General features: G+C 41.3%; 1 protein-coding gene across 4 annotated transcripts in view; it reads left to right on the forward strand.

Annotated features, from left to right (window-relative positions):
• Window positions 1–20655, forward strand: part of CDKL5 (cyclin dependent kinase like 5) — a 434956-nt gene that overhangs the window by 370204 nt on the left and 44097 nt on the right. For all 4 annotated transcript variants that reach the window (XM_089683897.1, XM_089683900.1, XM_089683898.1 and 1 more), the window contains exons 12-13: window positions 4435–4592; window positions 7307–8318. In XM_089683897.1, the coding sequence (XP_089540023.1) occupies window positions 4435–4592; window positions 7307–8318 (1170 nt within the window). The remainder of the gene's footprint in view (window positions 1–4434; window positions 4593–7306; window positions 8319–20655) is intronic.

The following is a 20655-nucleotide window of genomic DNA, read 5'->3' on the forward strand; positions in this document are numbered from 1 at the left end:
AGGATGTTTGATCCTTACATCTCTGTTCTTCCCCTTTTTCAAGCGACCACTACTTATCTCCAGACTGAACCATAGGCATGCATATGCTCAGTTTGGTGTATATTGCTAGAGAGGTTTTTTTTTGCTTGGGAGAGTGCATGTGATCAGCACAGGGCCAATCAGCACTGTCCAGACAGAGGTCAGGAGATTTCCAGGATCTAAGAGGATCTTAGAACAGAAAGAAAACGCCTCTTACAAGCTTTAGCTAGTGGTGGGCTGGACACAGATAGAAGCCACAAGACTGCTCTAACTGCTGATGAGAAAAGGTATTTATCAGTTTATATTTACTAAAATAATTGCATTTCCATGTTCTGTGTACTGTGAGAGACCAACTATAGTGGATAGAGGGTCCTGGGTTTAGTAACACTTTAAAGCCAAATTTTTTTTTTTAAATAAACATATCATGCTTACCTGCTGTGTGGAGTGGTTTTGCACATAGCAGCCCCGATCCTCCTCTTCTCAGGTTCCCCACCAGTGCAATTGGCTTCTGCTGAGTGCCCCCAGAGCAAGCGGTTTTCTATTGGGGCACCCGAGCAGTCTTGCTCCCAAGCTGCTGCTCTGTGTGTCCATCCTTACACAGAGTGCTGCCCCCTGCTCTCTTCTCATTTGCACAGTGGCTGTGTTTGACAATACGGGGAGCCAATGGCTTCTGCTGCTGTCTCAGCCAATGAGGAAGTAGAGACCCGGGAGAGCCGCTGCTCTTGTGCGCATTGCTGGATCGAGATGGAGCTCAGGTAAGTATTTGAGGTGGGGTTAGGGGTGCTGGACACAGAATGTTTTTTTTTTTACCTTCATGCATAGAATGCATGAAGGTTAAAAACCTTGAGCTTTTACAACAACTTTAATGTGTTTGTGAAACCAAAACTTGTTTTTTAGTTTTAATTAAACATTACCCCTCACTTCTTGTCCTCTCACAGTTTTACCAGACAGGAAGTATGGAAAAATCTACTGCATTGTGCAACAACACAAACAAAAATACACAAAGCAACGCATGAAAGGTCCTCTGCACTACCTACAGGTGTAATACAAGCTGCTGGCTTCACCACAACTCAAACAAGTCATTAACACATAAAGTGCAGCGCAAACCAACCACAAAATTGACATACTGCAACGCATGTAATGTGACAATGAACTCAATACAACCTCACGGTAACGGTATCTCACTGTAATTAGATCAGTATATTTATACAAACAGACACCCTTACTGAATGAATAATAAATCAAAGTGAAAAATAGCGTGTTAAAAAAATAAAACATAAAATAAGTCCATATATAAACTCCCAGTGAACTAGGGGAAATTATGAAATATTGTACTGCATTCAGTGATTCTTTAAAGTGTCATCATAGGAGAGGGTCCCACCACCAGTCTATGCATGAAGGTAAAACATCTTCAGTGTGCAGCTCCCCTCTCAGCCCTCTCTTATACTTACCTGAGCCTGATCTAAATCCAGCAATATGTACAAGATCAGCAGCTCTCCTTGGTCTCTCCCTCCTCATTGGCTCAGACACTGCAGCGGGGGTACCATTGGCTCCCACTGCTGTCAATCACAGCCAGTGAGGAGGGAGCTGGGGGCAGGGCCAGGCCACAGAGGCGGCTCGGGAGTGAGCACAGATGAGTGCCCCCAGAGCAAGCAGCAACTGAGAAGAGTAGGATCGGGGTTTCTGTGTGCAAAGCCATTACACAGATCAGGTAAGTATGACATGTTTGTTATTATAAAAAAAAAACCATCTGAACCTTTAGCATCACTTTAAAAAGTGACTGCAGTATTCTTAAAAGTGATTTTTATTTATTTATTTATTACTATGACCTACTTGTTCTGCAACCAACATCTGTACCAAAATATTTGCAATTTTGAGGGAACAGTTTCTTGGGAGGAAAGCCTGTATCCAGCTGTGTAAAATTATTTGTTTCCCTCCTCTAGCAGCTATGAAGTGTAAAAGTTGCAAGCATCCTGCTGTGCGTTTATTTTGTCCATGGTCTATATAACAAATAATAAATAAAGAAATAATGGATTAAAAGGAACATGATTTGTAAGGGTGGCCCTTTACAGGCAGTCCCTGGGTTACAAACATAATAGGGTCTGTAGGTTTGTTCTTAAGTTGAATTTGTATGTAATTTGGATCAGGTACGTTTTTTAGGTGTAGCTCCAGCCAAAAAAAAAAATATTTTTTACGGTTTTTGGATAGCATAGGGAAGGGTTAACACCCCTGTAATGTTTGTTTTGCTGTCTGTGCTCCTGTTCACAAGATTTAACCTCACTTTCTGTCCGTGTGACAATTGGATTTTGGAAATTTTGGGTTGTCGTGGAAATAAGGATTGGTGATAAACCTTCAGTGGAGTCGCCTTTTTCCCATGATAACTCCTGCAGGAGTGCATTTCCCTTCCTAGGGGTAGATCTCCTCTCACTTCTTGTTTCTCCCTCCGTTCTTAAGTAGGACTCGTTCATAACTCGAATGTTCGTAACTCAGGGACTGCCTGCATTTTAAAGTAATGTCATTTTAACCACTTGCCAACCACGCTATAGCCGAATGACGGCTACAGCACGGTTGTCCAGTTCTGAAGGGCGTGATATGACGTCTTCCCAGAACGTGCCCTCCCGCTTGCACCCAGCGCTCTGCGTGATTGCTGTGTCTTAGGCTACGTTCACACTACTGTTGTGTGCAGGCAGCAGAAAGGCGTTTGGGAAGCATTTTTACCGCTTTCCAAATGCCTCGGACAATTCTGCACATTGCAGCACATGGTGCTATTCTAACGGGAGCGTTAGCGTTGCATCGCGGCAAAATGGATGCCTCTGGTTCAGTCAGGAGGCGTTGAAGCCTCCTATTCTAGTCTATGGTGCCGCTCCGCAAACGCCCGGCCGGTGTTTGCGGTGTGGTTGTGACGCGTTTGCGGAGCGGTAACACCATTCAAACTTCATTATAGGCGTTTGTAGAGCTTTTTTTAATGCTCGGCAAACGCCTAGCAAACGCCGCTGAACCGCGCATGCGGCGTTTGCTGAGCGTTAAAAAACGCTCCGCAAACGCCAGACCAACGCTTGCCAAACGCTATAGGGGCATTTGGCAAGAGTTGGTAAAACAGTCAAGTGTGAACGAGCCCTTACAGACCCAGCTGATCGCATGATGAGGTAAAAAGCCAATCACATTGTGATCAGCAGTGTCCAATGACACAGCAGGTCACAATGTAAATACAGTTGCCAGTTATCGACAGCACTTTCCTCATGCTCTAACAGCGTACTGCCGATAACCGGCAAATGACACAGAGGACATCTGCACTGATCATTAGGGCACTGAGGATCACTGCGCAGCAGTGCCACCCACCACTGCCCAGCAGTGCTTCCCACCAGTGCCCAGCAGTGTGCCCATCAGTGCCACTCATCAGTACTGCCCAGCAGTGCCACTAGTCAGTGTTGTCAGTGCCACCAGTCAGCGCCGCTCATCAGTGTTGTCCATCAGTGCCCATTATTGCTGAATATCAGTGCAGCTTCATCAATGTCCATCAGTGCCACCTCATCAGTGCAGCCTATCAGTGCTGCCTATCTTTGCCACCTCATCAGTGCTGCCTATCTGTGCTACCTCATCAGTGCTGCCTATCAGTGCCCATCAGTGCTGCCTATCTGTGCCACCTCATCAGTGCTGCCTATCTGTGCCACCTCATCAGTGCTGCCTATCTGTGCCACCTCATCAGTGCTGCCTATCAGTGTTGCCTATCTGTGCCACCTCATCAGTACTGCCTATCAGTGCCCATCAGTGCTGCCTATCAGTGCAGCCTCATCAGCGCACATTAGTTAAGGAGAAAAATTACCTGTTTGCAAAATGTTATTATAGAAACAAAGAAAAACTTTTTTTTTCACATTTTTTGCTCTTTTTTTGTTTTTTAGTGCAAATAATAAAACACCCAGCGGCAATTAAATATCATCAAAAGAAATCTCTATTTGTGGGAAAAAAAACTATAAAAATGTCACATGGGTACAGTGTTGCATGACCACGCAATTGTTATTCAAAGTGTGACAGTGCTGAAAGCTGAAAATTGGCCTGGGCAGGAAGGGGGTAAAAGTGCCTGATAGGCAAGTGGTTAAAGTAATGTCGCTTTTTATTCTTAGTCATGCAACATTGGTTCTTGTACTGTGTAAAGATTCTACAGTGATTTTGACAGATACTGCGTTAATGCTGAGCTTGATAGTCGATTAAACATTTACTGTTTCAGCTAACTTTCATGCCATTCATCCTCACAGTTGCTAAACTCAGTAGCTTGTTTTCAGTGACAAAATCTATTCCAACAAAATAAGTCTTCAGATTCCAGCATTGAGCTGTTTTGTATTTTTTTTTATTACAAATTATTTTAAATACCTTTGTATTGTTGTTCCTGATTATAAACATATACTTTGTTTTACCTAGAACTTACTGAAGCTAAATCCATCTGATAGATATCTGACCGATCAGTGCTTGAACCACCCTGCTTTTCAGACTCAGAGACTCTTGGATCGGGGTGGAAGCTCACCTTCCAGATCATCCAAGAGAAAAACCCATCATTCAGAGAGCAACTCGTCAAGCAGGTCATTACTACTTTTAATAAAATGTGATGATATATGTAATTTAATAGATTATTTAAAAATTAAAATATCTACAGGGGACTAAGTAATAGTGGGGCAAATAGGTTGTTCACTTTGCAAGGGAGTTTTATCCTGAGCTTAGTAAATATGGTGAAATTTCACTTTGCAATCCAATTACTGGGAAAAAAAACAGCATTTTAGCTTGCACATGACTGGATGATAGCAGTCAGCAGAGCATTACCTCTTTGACTAAGCTCAGGGGAAGATTCTTCTGCAAAGTGCAAATTCCCTTGCAAAATGGACAGTAGATTTGTGCTTGGTAAATCAAGTGCAGTAAATATAAGCAGTAGATTTTGATTAGAAAGAAGGTGCAACAGAAAATGACAAAACTACTGCAGCATTTCCAGTGTTGCACTTTTAGCCCTCATTTATATGACAAGGGCTATGTACACACTTATGTCTAAAGTTTGTATTGGTTGAAAGTTTCTTACACAAAATATGATGTAGAAATTGGCTTCAGTTGCTGACATGATAATTATCGGAATTTCGCAATGCATTATGCCTTTTGGATACAAAATGGTGGGCTCTTGCACATGGCCATATATTAAACATACAGTTGTACAGAGGAAAATAGACTCATGGACCACAACTGCGGTTTATTTTTTCTCATAAACATACATTTCAAAAACTTCTGTTTGTGGATATGGTTGTAAAATGCCAGCACTGTTTGCATGCATGCAGGCATATTTTCAAAATGATCACATTGTCGGCGTTTACGCTCACATAGATGTCTGTCTGTGGGCAAAAATACACTGCAGCTGTGGCTTTCGGTAGACACAAAAACTGAGATATTTTACTCTGTATGGCCATTCGCTTAGTACATGTTCATGTGCAAGAGCCATAAGGGTCCAGGCACACTGGCTTAAAAAAACACTACTCCCAGAGGAGTTTAGCATTTTGCCTGTAGAAGCAACTAATGTTATCCTATGTGTCCATGCACATTAGGTGGTGTCGGAGGCATATTTTAAGCTCAGTGTTTAGAGGCAGAAAAAAACCCCGTCTGTTTTACTTTTTTGAGAGCAATTCTCTGGCAGAAAAAAAATGCTAAAAGCTTCTAAACACTAGATCAAGAAGCACTCAAGATTAGCATTTTGTTCTGCTAAGAGTACTGGCAATTTTTTAAGCAAGTGTGCATGGACTGTAAATGTGTTTGGAGCGGCACATTAAATTTAATTTGTTGTGCTAGCAGTATAGTTTATATTTTTTTCTTCTAAGCTTTAAAAAAATATAAGAAAACACAATATAAATGTACTATCTGATCTACCTGATCACATTTTTCCAGTACCAGTCATGTGCTTGTTCAGTGAAGACTTTCTTCAGTAACAGTACACGAGGAGTTTCTTTCATCTCAAAGAAAGGGTTGTTGTAAGCCTCTGCAAGCACAATGTTCACACACCCCAGATCACTGCACTGAGCTGCAGTGGTCAGCTCTAAACCCCAAACTTGCAGCTAGACTTCTTGTGATCTCTATAGTCTGGCCACTGATACAAAGATGGCTGCCATTTTTTGTCACAAACAGCATTCATGAGAATACATCCTGTTTGTTCGGCTTATTGTTACTGACACAGTTGCTACATAAAGTATATCCTCAGAAATATTAGCTCAGCTGACAAAAGTGTGTGGTTCCTGGGTGTTCTTAACACATAGGCCTCTCCTGAAGAACACCTCCACTTTCCCTTACAAGTGGAGGATAGTGGTGTGTGGAGTGAGTTAAGGCTACCCATATCCATTATTTGTATTCTCTGGTTTAATTGCAATTTTTTTGCCTGTATTTTTTTTTCTCATGAATAAGTCATTCTCACTCATGTCTTAGAAACAATTGCAGGTCCTAAATGTAGGTCACTTGATAAAGATTGATAATCTGATTCACTGAAACATATTCTCCCAGCCCATGTCTGTCTAAAGCCAAAACATTTTTTTCCCCATTAAGAAAATTCAGTTCAGTATCACTGAGGCTAAAAGTGAGGAAAAAAACAAACTTTGAGTGGTCACCAGAACAGTAATAGAGGAGAAATCTTCCTTTGGGGACACATATACTGGTGACAAGAGACCATTTTCCATGCTTTGATGGTTTCCAGTCACTTCTTGTTTTGTCTACAGTACAAGTCCCGATGAGAAATCTTACTTATGAAACACGGATGGCAAAAAATGGGTTTAAACCATCTACTCACAAAGAATTCTTGGCTGTAGATATACTTTAAATATACTGAAGTCTATGTACACTTTACTGCAATGCTAGATGTTTTTCCCCTTTTTTAGATTTTAATTTTAAATAATCTTTTTAAAAGGAAAATTTAGCCTTTAGCCCTTTTGACATTTTAGGCATATTGCAATCCTATATCTTGAGTTTCTAGCATGAGTGCCTTGTTATAATCAGCAACTGCAGTATCCATAAAAGAGACTATTTTACTAACTTCCTTCTTATCAATTACACATCCGCACTGTATATAGCATTGGAATTGATGATAATGCACCCTTTGACTACAAAATGGAAATCTTTTAACTTTCGAAGACGTGCTACAGCAGCTTACACTTGATAAGTCAGTATTTGTGTGATATTGCTACAGCAAAAGTAATGAAAATATTTATGTGATTTGTTTTTATTTTATTATTTGTTTGTTGTTGCAGTTATTCATTGCTTTATCCTTGTCATTTAGGAAACCATCTAGTAAAAGTTCTCAGCCACATCACAGATCAAACAGTAAAGATGCTCAGTCTCTTTCTGTTGGAGCAAAACGAAGTGAGGAAGCTCATCCTCCAAATGAAACATTCATTAATGGAAACCACCCAGCAGGATCTCATAGCCCAACAGTCCACCCAAAAAAGAGTAACCAAAGCGGGACTGGCAACAAAGATCTATCCAACAATTTGCCACATCTCGTTAGTCCAAAGGAAGCTAAATCGAAGAATGAATTTGACTTTAACATTGATCAAAAAACAACTGATGGACCAGGAAGCAAATACATGAAATCAAGTTCCCGGTCCCAGCACAACAGGCATTCATTTATGGAGGGAAAAACTGGCAGTTTACAACCTGGCGAAAGGCATGCTCGCCATAGCTACATTGACACAATCCCACAGTCCTCAAAGAAGAGCAGTTCCTACATGAACTATTCTAAAAATCATGGTGTCCTAACAGACTCAAAATCGGTGGGAAATCTTAGTGAAACTAGAGGGCAGGCATTGGAGCCAAACAGTAGATATTTTCCATCCAGTTGCCATGACTTAAATTCTCCAACTAGCCCTGCAGGTCCTAGGCATGGTGAAAGTAGGGCCATGTTAAGTCCCTCTGGAAGGACTAATCGTAAAGAAGGGACCCTAGAGTCTCGAAGGCCTACCACTAGACATTCCAGAACCATGGAGGAGCTGAAACTTCCTGATCAGCTGGATGGTAGTCATTCCCATTCCCATTCAGCTCCACATGAGTCTTTTTCATATGGCCTAGGCTACACTAGTCCTTTCTCCTCACAACAGCGTCCTCACAGGCATTCAATGTATGTGAGTCGGGACCGTGTGCGAGTTAAAGGCAATGACCAAGGACTCAGTGTTGGGCAGGGAATGGCATCAAGGGCAAACAGTCTGCAGTTGTTATCTCCTCAGGTACAACATCGAACATTGACAAGATCTGTTGGATCCTCTCGGGAAGACTGCACAGAAGACTCTTCTAGGGTTAGTTTAATTTTTAGTTTAGTAATATATAAATTCTTGTCTTTTTGGTTTATCAAGAATAAAAGTGCAAGGTGCGTATTGTTATTCAGGCTGGATATGGGCTAGTTTTCACAAAACATGCTAATATAAAACAGGCTATGTAGGAAGCTGTGGTTTTAAATTATAGCATACGCAATATCAGAGGATTGTATGGCCCCCTCCTTTTTTTCTTTAACAGAAACGCTGAGGAACTAACATTTCTAGAATGGCGTAATCAAGCTTCTTTTACTTATACAGAATGTTACTCACATATATAATATGGGAACTTATAAAGTAACCTGTTCATAAGCCTCTTCGCCTTTTTGTTTCTTACTTAGCTATTAATCTTTGGCAGTTAATTTTAACCCAGCATTTTCTAATGATTTGTCACATCTTGATTGTGTTTTAAAATGTGATGTTATTCTATCTGTTATGTTATTGTGACTTTGGGAAAGTTGTGAAGCTTTGTTCAAGGCCCTATTACTGATAACCTTTTGCCACTTCCAACAGTTGCCTGTTCTAATCTTTTAGAGCTTTTAGATTTGAGGGTAAATATCTTAAATGTAGAGACAATTTTTGTTTATGGTGGAAGAGGTAGTCCGTTCTTAGCATAAGGCAGTCTACCTGTGACTCCATTTTAGGTCATTTCAGTAGTTAGATATGTTGATGAGAATTTTCCCTGATTCCCACCCTACAGAACAACTGTGCTTATTGGTACATGGCCAATGCATGATAAATGTATGAATCCGCATCCAATATTACATGTTTATGTTCAAACCTTTTAGCAGTGTGTAAAAAGAGCAATACAGAATGAATACAGAATGGTGCAGGATATCCCTTATAAGTATGCTCTTAGTTTGCTTTAATTTATCAGTCATTTTGACCTTTCGCACACTTCTTCCTGGTTTGTTCAGCATGGTGACTTCTTGTTGGACATCTAAGATACCCCAGTGTTTCCCAGCCTTTCCCCCATCACAACCTTTTTTGTCACATTACCACCACCTATAACTATGCTCCTTAAAGCTGAAGTTGAGATATTTAAAAAAAAAACATTACCAAGAACAGTACTTACCATGAATGAACATTGTCCCATGTGCTGGTGTCTGCTGTGTTCAGTTGAAATTTGAAGTTCTCTTCCTCTGTGATCTTCAAATGCCAACTATGCCCGCCCTTTCTGCCCCTTGCTCTATTAAAACTTTCCATGAAAGAGTTGGACTTTTCATTCATTCACCCATTCTTCATTTGTTTTCTTTTTATTGTGGAAACCGATACCATGGGGCAGAAAAGGCAGGCATAGTCAGCACTCACAGTAACCTCCACAACAGAATACTTAGGATTTCAAGTGAACAGTGGCCACCAGCACACTGGGCACACATCATTCTTGCTAAGTACCATCTCTGATGCTGTTTTGTTTTTCTTTTTTAATTCACTAAAGCAGGGCTCAAAATTTAAAGTTCTGAGCTGCTAGCCAGGACTTCAGAGTTACTCGCCACCAGTTGCCCCACCCAACCCCTAACCTCCCCCCCAATTCCTTCCCTAAACACGCACTCATAAATTATCTCATGAAATGGCACTGTTAAATGTTTTATGTAGAGTGAAGGAAGGGAAGGAAGAAAGAAATGAAATTGAAGGGAGGGAGGGGTGGAAGAAAGGGAGAAAGGGGTGGAAGGGTGGTAGAAAGAGGTGAAAGGGAGGGAGGGGTGGAAAGAAGGGAGGGAGGAAGGAGGGGTAGAAGGAAGGAAGGCAGAGAGGGAGGGGTGGAAGCAAGGAAGGGGTGGTAGGAAGGAAGGATGGGAGGAGTGGAAGGAAGGGAGGGAGGAAAGGGAAGGAAGGTGTGGTTGGAAGGAAGGGAAGGGTAGCTGGAAGCAAAAAAGGGAGAGGTGCAATTGAGGGGTGGAAGGAAGGAAAGGAGGGTGGGTGGAAGGAAAGAAGGGGTGGGTGAAAGGGAGGGGTGGAAGGAAGGATCTGAGGAAATGGAGGGTTGAGTGGAAGGGAGGGAGGAAAGGGATGGAAGGAAGGTAAGGGAGGCTGGAAGGAATTAAGGGGTGGGTGGAAGGGAGGGTGGAAGGAAGGGGTGGGTGGAAGGAAGGATCGGAGGAAAGGGAGTGGTGAGTGGAAGGAAGAAAGGGAGGGGTGGAAGGAAAGGTGGGTGAAAAGAAAGAAGGGAGTGGTGAAAGGATGAAAGGGGTGGAAGGAAGGGAGGATGGGTGAAAGGAAGGGAGGGGTGAAAGGAAGGATCAGAGGGTGGGGTGGGTGGAAAGAAGAAAGGAAGGGGTGGGTGGAAGGAAGGGAAGTATGGAATGAAGGATCGAAGGGAGGGGTGGGTGGAAGGAAGGGAGGGAGGTTGGGTGGAAGGAAGAAAGGGTGGGTGTAAGGAAGGGAGGGGTTGAAGGAAGGTTGGGGTGGGTGGAAGGAAGGAAGGGAGGGGTGGGTGGAAGGTAGGTCAGTCGGACTCACATGCTCATTCAGAAGCATCAGAGGTGTCGGCTGCTCTGTGTTCTTTTTTGCGAGAGAGGAGAGTCGGCTTCCAGGTGCCTCATTGAAAGACATACAGGAGATCGCTGCTTGTCACCGCTGCACAGATCATACCTGATCATTCCATTTCTTTCCTGCCCCCACCCCCACCCCACTGTGTGATCCTCAGTGCCCAGCCCCTCCCCCTATCCACCGCACCAATAGGAGACTGGCACCGAGGAGCACACGGGGGGAGGAAAGAAATGAAACAATCAGGTATGATCTGTGCAGCGGTGACAAGCAACAATCTCCTGTATGTTTTTGAGTGAAGCAGCTGCTTCTCCTCTCCCTCTCCCTCCCGCGGCTTTCAGCTGCTTCATTGAAACCCATACAGGAGATCTCTGCTTGTCCCCACCCCTCCCACACACCGTTTGTCTCTGCGCTGCTCATCCCCACCTTATTTCCATTCACCCAATGCGAGCGGGCGAGTGGTAATTTTGAGGGCTGCACTAAAGTACAGCTTTAACAAAACAGAGCAGGGTCTTTGTTGGCTAAAGTTTCCATCTGTCTTCCCTGTTGAAGCAATATCTGTTTATTTGTACAGCTAAACAAGTGCTGCTGCCAGACTGCTACTTGGCCTTTCATAATGCTTTTTACCTGTTCTAAGTGAACATTTATTTCCTCCATGTATTATCAGTAAGATCTGTTTGACCTTTGTGGAAACATTTTATTGAATCATTCAGATTAGAGCTTTCCTTTACCAGAAGAACCCTGATGAGTGTTCCCTTTTGTAAACATTTTTAGCATTTTGTCCGTCTTATTTTTAGGACATTTTTCCATTTTTAAGTTTTGAAAACAATCCTGGGGTTTTGATTTACATAGAAATAATAAAGCGATTTCAGGATAAACTGAAAGAAAAAACACCACCTGTTATCTCGCATCACTGAATATAATTTTAGTTCCTGTGGAATTAGGCTATAATGGAGCCTTAGCCTAGTTTTCTCTTATCACGTTTTGTGTGCTCTGCTTCTCTCTGTGCTACACTTTGCCCTTCTATATTCATCCTTGCTGCAGTTTCTTAAAACAGAAACAAATGTATTATGGTAATGCGCAGCACTGTCAGTGTTCAGTGTGAGGAAGTGGGTGTTTTTGTGTGGGTTGTGCAAATATTTTCAAACTGCTTTTAAATCTTCTAAGTAGGCTCTCCCTGTATAATGGAATAATTGGGAATTGTGCTGAATTAATATATTCTGTTTAAAAGTATAGCATTGTTACTTGCCTTGTTATGTTTTATGTGCTCTTTTTTACATTGTTCTCTAGATTTGATATGTTCAGATTCTGTTGCTTTTTGGAAACAGTAGACTGAATGAAAAGTTGTGTCTACATTCTGCTGTTAGTTATAGATAACTGTAGACATTCCTCAGTACAAAAGTGCAAAATGAACTTGTTAACTATTATGATTATTGAACTACCTGCTTAGCCATATCCTAAGCCCCCCACCACATTAACACTCCCTGTACCTGGGCCTATTGAGATATTTGCTGGCTCATACATGACTGTTATGTCATTCATTAGCAAACAGTTCTTTAATGCAGCCCTCCTTGTACCCTAACATTCACAGGTCATTATATAATAAACCTCAGAGCCATGATGAAAAGATTTCCACACCAGTTTGTGGATGTTACATCATCTTGGCCTGGCCAGTCAAGATGACCAAAGAATCCGAAGTATTGACACCAACAAGGGACTGACGGAAGGTGAGTATAGTTCCACTAAAATCAACCAAAATGCTGGTCGCTCACTAACTGACCATCACCTGTGGAGGAATGAGAACACAGGAAGTTGTGTGCTCTAAAAGCCCCAGCATTTTAGGAAAAGATTGGCAGACCATAGCAAAATCTTAGTGTGAAAAAAATATACAGTGCCTTGCAAAAGTATTCATTCCCCATTGAACTTTTCCATATTGTGTCATGTTACAACCAAAAACGTAAATGTATTTTATTGGGATTTTATGTGATTGAGCAACACAAAGTGACACATAATTGTGTAGTGGAAAGAAAATGATAAATGGTTTTTTAAATGTTTTATAAATAAATATTTTAAAAGTGTGGCGTGCATTTGCAATTAGCCCCCCTGAGTCAATACTTTTGTAGAACCACCTTTCCCTGCAATTACAGCTGCAAGTCTTTTTGGGTATGTCTCTACCAGCTTTGCACATCTAAAGAGTGACATTTTTGCCCATTCTTCTTTGCAAAATAGCTCAAGCTCTGTCAGATTGGATGGGGAGCGTCTGTGAACCGCAATTTTCAAGTCTTGCCACAGATTCTCAGTTGGATTTAGGTCTGGACTTTGACTGGGCTATTCTAACACATGACTATGCTTTGATCTAAACCATTCCAGTGTAGCACTGGCTGTATGTTTAGGGTCGTTGTCCTGCTGGAAGATGAACCCCCAGTCTCAAATCTTTTGCAGGTTTGCATCTGACCAGAGCACCACCTTCCACATGTTTTCTGTGTCCCCAACATGGCTTTTCGCAAACTGCAAATGGGACTTCTATTGTCTTTCTTTCAACAATGGCTTTCTTCTTGCCACTCTTCCATAAAGGCCAGATTTGTGGAGTGCACGACTAATAGTTGACCTGTGGACAGGTTCTGAGCTGTGGATCTCTGCAGCTTCTCCAGAGGTACCATGGGCCTCTTGGCTGCTTCTCTGATTAATGCTTTCCTTGCCCATCCTGTCCATTTAGGTGGACATCCATGTCTTGGTAGGTTTGCAGTTGTGCCATACTATTTCCATTTTTCAGATGATGCATTGAACAGTGCTCTGTGAGATGTTCAAAGCTTGGGATATTTTTTGATAACCTAACCCTGCTGTAAACTTCTCCACAACGGTATCCCTGACCTGTCTGGTGTGTTCCTTGGCCTTCGTGATGCTGTTTGTTCACTAATGTTCTGTAACAAACCTCTGAGGGCTTCACAGAACAGCTGTATATATACTAAGATTAAATTGCACTCAGGTGGACTCTATTTACTAATTTGATGACTTCTGAAGACAATTGGTCCCACTAGATTTTAGTTAGGGGTATGTTTAGTAAAGGGGGCCGAATACAAATGCACGCCACAACATTTGAAATCCATTTATCATTTTCCTTCCACTTCACAATTATGAGCCACTTTGTGTTGGTCTATCACTTAAAATCCCAATAAAATACAATTACGTTTTTGGTTGTAACGACAAAATGTGGAAAATGTCAATTGGTATGAATACTTTTTCAAGGCACTGTATAACATTTATGTAACTGATTTATGTGCTAGGCCCATTACAGTATTGATTTCTAAATCAAAGATGAAATTGTCTTTTAACCACTTTAGTCCCCAGATTTTAATTTGGTATCAGGCTTGGATACGTATATTTTTAATTAATTTGTTTTTATTATCAAATTGTAAAAGAAAAAAAAAAAAATAGCATTTTCCTGTAATTTTTCTCAATGCAACATTTACATAATTGGCCCACTCCCATAAATTTTGCCCAAAATATAATTAACACAGTGCGCCTTTTATGCAACATAGCAGAATGGTAAAGCTTAAAGTACAATATAATTTAACCCCTATTTGTTAAAACAACCTATTCCTTTTAAAATAAAAATGCAAGGCAAAACATTTGTGTACATATATATAAAAATATAAATACCTTTTTTCTTTTTTTAAATAAGTGATCACATTACTCCTGTTCTCAGCTGCATAAGGAGCTTAGAGAGGTGGGGGTGGAGACTGCAGAGCAAGGTGTCAATAAGAGGCAGGGAAAGAGCAGTAAACGAATCTTCCCAGTGAAGAGTTGTGCAGGGGGGCATGCCAGCACAAGTCTAATCATTGAAGGACAGGTAGACTGTGCTCCCACCAAAGCCAGAAAACTAACCACACTGATATGGATGTGCTGTCATGCCTAGCATGGTCAGGTTGCAATAAGAAAGCAGGGGGACTGTCAAGATCACTATGTATTTTGCACAAAAGAAGCAATGCAAAGAGAACAGGATAATTTTTAACATAAGTACATGGTACAACAAACACGTATCAGACATTTGAAATTTTGGGGTAACAAACACTTTAAAGTGAATGCATGTATTTTACTTTAGGGGAACTTTATTTCCCTGTTAATTCTACATTTCAGCAAATGCAGAGTAAAAAATAGTTTGAGTAAATTGTTAATGTAAAATTAAAATAAGATCAAAGTGATTTTAAAGGCTTAAAAAAAACAAACATTTCTATACTTATCTGCTGTGTGCAGTAGTTTTGCACAGAGCAGGCTGGATCCTCCTTTTCTCAGGTCCCTTGCCAGTGCTCCTGGCCCCTCCCTCCTGCTGGGTGCTCCCACAAAAAGCAGCTTGCAATGGGGGTACCCCAGCATACGCACTCCCCAGCGCTCCGTGTGTCCATTCACACACGGAGCCGCAGCTTGGCCCTACCCACTCTCTCTTCTCATTGGCTGTGATTGACAGCAGCGGGAGCTGTCTCAGCCAATGAGGAGAGAGAGTCCCAGGATAGCTGAGACTCCAGTGCACATCGCTGGATCGAAAGGGGGCTTAGGTGAATATTGAGGGGGGGGATGCTGCACAGAGAAGGGTTTTTACCTTCATGCATAGAATGCATGAAGATAAAAAACCTCCAGCCTTTACAAACACTTTAACCTCTTCACGCTGGCCGCACAAAAATGTGCGGCCTCCCGGTGTCTGGGCCTAGACGCCGAGTGGCCGCACATTTGCGTTCTATTAAAAAAGGACATATGTGCCTAGAGCACAGCACACGTGTCCGGTATTCACGGAATGGTCCCAATCTCCTCTTTCGATCGGGACCTTTCCCAATCATGTGACGGCGCTTCACAGCGGTCACATGACCCTAAACCCCGCCCCGCCTCCCGTCTTCTGGAACCCTTAAAGAGCTGGGAGGCGCCGGCGTGAAGGGGTTAAGTTGGATTGATGTGGGCTCAGATTAGCAGAACGTTCACACTCACACACGTTTGTGATCATTAAAATTTCGAATGCATTCACTTATGTGAGCTTTTGATGCAGTAATCTCAAATGTAATCCAGGTCATCCAACATCATTGTTTTGATGTGGGCATTAAATGAGGGGGTGGGTATTGTTGTTATTTATTTATTACTTTATTTTAGGATATAGATATATAGTTGTGTAGAAAAATAAGTACACCCCATAGAATTTGTTGGTTTTTTCAACAGATTTGAACAGGCAAACATTAGACCTCTATTCAAGCAGTGCCTACAGGTAAAGGTGATATTCTTAAATAAAAACATAAAATTGCCCTTTTCGATCATTTATGTAACAAAAATATCAATAGATGTAATGGTGTGTTGTGGAAAAAATGAGTATACAGTTGGCCTCAGAAGCTGGTGTTGTCCCATATAGTTGAAATGACTTGTCGGCAATAACTGTCCACCAGTCTCTGACACCACCCAGTGAAATGTATGACCACTCCTCCATGCAAAATTCATTCTGTTGCAAGATGTTTGTTGGTTTCTTTACCTGAATCACCTAGGTCAAATTCCCCCACAATATTTCAATAGGATTTAAATCAAGCTTTTGACTAGGCTCGTCCTTAACCCTCAATTTCTTCTTATTGAAGCATTCTTTGGCAGATTTGCTAGTGTGCTTTGGATCATTATCATTTTGAAAAGATCCATTTCTGGTTTTACATTCAAACAGATGGCCTCATATTCTCCTCATGCACACTTTGACTTGATGCAGAATTCATAGCTGATCCAGTAATGCAGACTTTTAAAGCCATTGAGCAGAAAAGCAATCTGAAACCATAACATTTGCACCACCATGCTTCACAATTAGCATGATGACACCACACATTTCAATAGCAAAGAAAACACCTGACCCTAGAATCCTGATATTTTAAGGCCCCATTCACATTTGCGAATGGGGCCGTTTGTGATTGGATGCGGTACACCCAGCTGAGTTCTCTGTAATTAGCAATAGGTGGGAAGCCTAATTGGAAATGCAAATGATTGGCTCTGGTGGCAGATGGTCTGTGGCGGGGCAGATAATTCTTTCCATAACTGTTTATAATATGCAGTCAGCTGCAAATACTGCAAGAGTTGTCAACTTTCCTTTCTTTTAAATGGGCCAACTGCCTGCAGCTAAGCACAGTGCCCCCCCCCCCCCCCCCCTGAGTTTCCTGCATCTAATAACAAACAGTCCCATTCTCTTGTGTGAAAGGGGCCAAAATAAGACAGATTCCACCCACATCCTTCCTAAGGAGCTTCCATTCACTGGCACCTAATCTATCACCTGATTATAATTTCATTGATTTGAAGTTGTGGTAAATGCAGGAGTATACTTACTTTTTCCATGTAACAAATCTGCATTTTCATTAATTTAGATGATAAGAATGCATGCATCACGTCTGTTTTATGCTTTCTTTGTTCAAGTATATCACCTTTATCTGTAGGCACTGTTTAAATGAAGTGATCCAATGTTTGCCTGTTCAAATATGTTGAAAAAGTCAACAGTTTCCAGGCCACCCCATGCAGTTCTTCAGCAACAGATCAGATTCTAATCGTGATCTCTTGCTTGCAGCAATCTGTGTTTAGCGGTGATCTACTGCTGCAGGGAGAAGCTAAACAGAGCTGCAGCAACTCTGTCTACTCCTCCATGCTCAGGGGGAGTGCTGTGATGTCCCTATGAATGTCGCTACATTTTACTGAGAGCTGACTGCAGCTCTCTAATGCCAGGGGGCCCACAGGAGCTACTAAGTCTGGCTGCTGTTTTAAAATACTGGGACAAAGAACTACTACTTCTATGCTGTTTTGTGTGTTTAAAGTAATCCTTATAACCTCAAAACTAAATCTCCTTGAAATGATGCATCTCATGACTGCACAAATATGGGCCACTTCCTATCCGCTGGCATGTCTAGTGTCACATTGTTGACCATTATAAATTGTGCAATAAATGATTATGGTGCATGGTACCATGTAACCATACCATGTGCACATATCTAGCCTAGGGGACTGCAGACAAACAGTACAGTAGACAGACTGATGGAATCTGTCCAAGGTGCTTTGAAAATGTTCATTGTTCACAGCAGTGCTTAGAATATTATAATACAGCAGCTTGCACAGAGTATAAGAAAAGGTTTTTTTTTAAATATAGCACTAATTAAGAAATGTACTTCTTATTGAACAGCCTGTGGTGTTCTGAATTTGGTTCTCATAAGACAAATCTACTTTTTCAGAGTGTGTATGTTACCTGTGTGAAATAATATATATGCAGTATTGTATTCAGAACCCCCTTTAATGCATTTAAGCAGGTTAATAATAGAATTGCCTACCACTTACCCAATCAATGCCAGGAAAATTAAAAATAAGCATCATTGGATAATTGAAGTCTGCAGAACTTTACCTTATATTAGACCAGTGATAGAAACAGGCAAAACTGTTGGAACCAATATTCCCTTTGAGACATTTTACCCAAATATCCATTTCAACCTTCTATATATAGGACTCATATGTTAAGAAAAGTCATCATATGTTTCTTTATCATTCATTAGGGGCACAGTCATTCCGATAGATATGATTGGGTTATATTGCTACCTGCAGGAGGATTTTTGGCACTGGCAAACAAAATAAATGGACCCCTCCAACAGAACATTTTGTCATCGTGGGACAAAATAGTTCAGTGTCTGGGCAACCTGACTTACCTGACACTGAGGACCAGATTGTCTCTGACTTGGTTGATTAGAAACCCAATCCTGGACTCCACCCACATTCTTGGATGATCCTCATGATGTAGCCAGCTTTACAGGTTGCAGATTCCTAGACACCCTGTTGCTGCAGGGGAGCTGGGCATCGGAGGAATACCATCCTCCGATCAACATTCTAGACCTCTGAGCAATTGTACTGTCCCTGCAATGCTGGAAACCCATTCTAGAAGGTCGCTCTATCATAATTCAGTCTGACTATTCAACGGCAGTGGCGTACATTAACCATAAGGGAGCATCCAGAAGTCTGACTGTGCAAGAGAAGTGAAAGGATCCTAATCTGGGCAGAACTCCATTTCCAGCCTTGTCCTCTTTTTTTTAATTAACAGAAATGGACAATTGTCAGGCAGACTACTTCAGCAACAGGAATTGGATCTGGAGTAGTTGTCCCTGCACCTGGACGTTTTCCAGGACCTATGTCACAGGTGGGGAATGCTGGATGTGGACCTTCTGGCCTCCAGATTACAGATCATCTGTATCTCGTTTTTCAAAGACCAGTTTAGCTTTTAGGCATCAGGCAATCTTTTGCTAAATTTGCAAAGTTGCCACCTGGTCCTCTGTTCACATGTTCTGGAACTTTTACCAGTTAATGTTCAAGCCCCATATGATGCCAGTTGCAGGTGTAAGGTCCTTCAGACAGCTCTATATGGGCCTGCTATCATTTTATTGCTGTTGCCCTCCCCTTAGTTGTACTGCTTTAGAATGTCCTAACCATCTTAGAATAACAGAGTCCTGTGTCACTTAATAAACTCAAAGAAATGGATTTTATGGTAAGTAGAAAAATTCATTTTTTTTCCTGTAAATAGACATCACTATTTATGGTAAGAGGACTTTGCAGAGTTGACTTCTATGTTGAGCTCCCTAACTCAATACATAAAATACTTTAATAGACATGATGGCTTGGTCTTCATTTGGACCTTCATGTTTTGTTTCCTGCTGAGTAGTTTCTGTGTTATTGATAAAGATCTGTAGAGGAACCAAAACAACTTGATTTAAACATGACAATCAAAAAGAGTTTTGAATGCTTATTTTTTACAGTTAAAGCTAGAATTTTTGTGCCTAGTACAGGTACCCAGATACCAGGGCTAAGGGCCCTGTCCTGTATAGCAATCTTGTTGCTAATGAGTTGTCGACTTTAGTCTCAGACAGCAAGGGTCTGTTCTTTGTCACTTCTTGTTGGCATGAAACCTTAAAAAAATTACCCATATTATGTAGCAGTCTCTTTAATTTGACAATATTTTGTAGTTTTAACAAGTTATATAGAAACATAGAAAAGTAATGACAGGAAAAGACCAAGTGGTCCATCGAGTCTGCCCATTTTTGTTTTTCTTTCTGTTTTTCTTTTGTTTTTTGTTTGAGATGTCCCAAGCATGTTTGAAGCTATTTACTGTGGACTGGCTCACTACTTCTGCTGGAAGTTTATTCCAAGCATCAGCTACTCTTTCAGTAAAATAGTACTTTCTGAGGCTAGTTTTGAACTTTCCTCCAGTTAGCTCATGTCCCAGTGTTCTTGATTTTGGTTTCATGTTGAAAATACTGACCTTCTGGACCTTATTCACCCCCTTGATGTATTTAAAGGCTTCAATCATGTTTCCCCTTTCCCTTCTTTCCTCCAGATTGTACATGTTAAGTTTCTGAAGTTGCTCTTAATATATTTTATCCCCCAGACCTTTCACCATTTTTGTTACCCATTTCTGCACTATCTCCTATCTTATCAATATCTCTTTGTAAGTGAAGTCTGCAGACCTGGACACAGTATTCTAAATGAGGTCTAACTAAAGATGTATATAGAGGAAATCAGGACCTCCTTCCTCCTGCTGGTGCCCCTCTAGCGATGCATCCTAGAATTCTATTTGCTTTCCCTACTGCCTCGCCACACTGTTTGTTCATTTTGCAATCATCTGAAATAAGTACCCTCAAGTCATTTTTCTCTGAAGTGCTGGCCAACAATGTACCCCTAATGTTGTACTCTTTTAATAACATTTTTATTGACTTTATGAACACAATAACCCACTTTTTATTTCCTTATTTTAACAACTGCTTTATTCCCTTGATATCCATTGGTGTTATGTGTCCCATTGTGCAGT

This window comes from Staurois parvus, unplaced genomic scaffold (assembly GCF_062004578.1).
Source record: "Staurois parvus isolate SC_StPar_1 unplaced genomic scaffold, SC_StPar_1.0 ptg000327l, whole genome shotgun sequence".
NCBI classification, from domain to species: Eukaryota; Metazoa; Chordata; class Amphibia; order Anura; family Ranidae; genus Staurois; species Staurois parvus.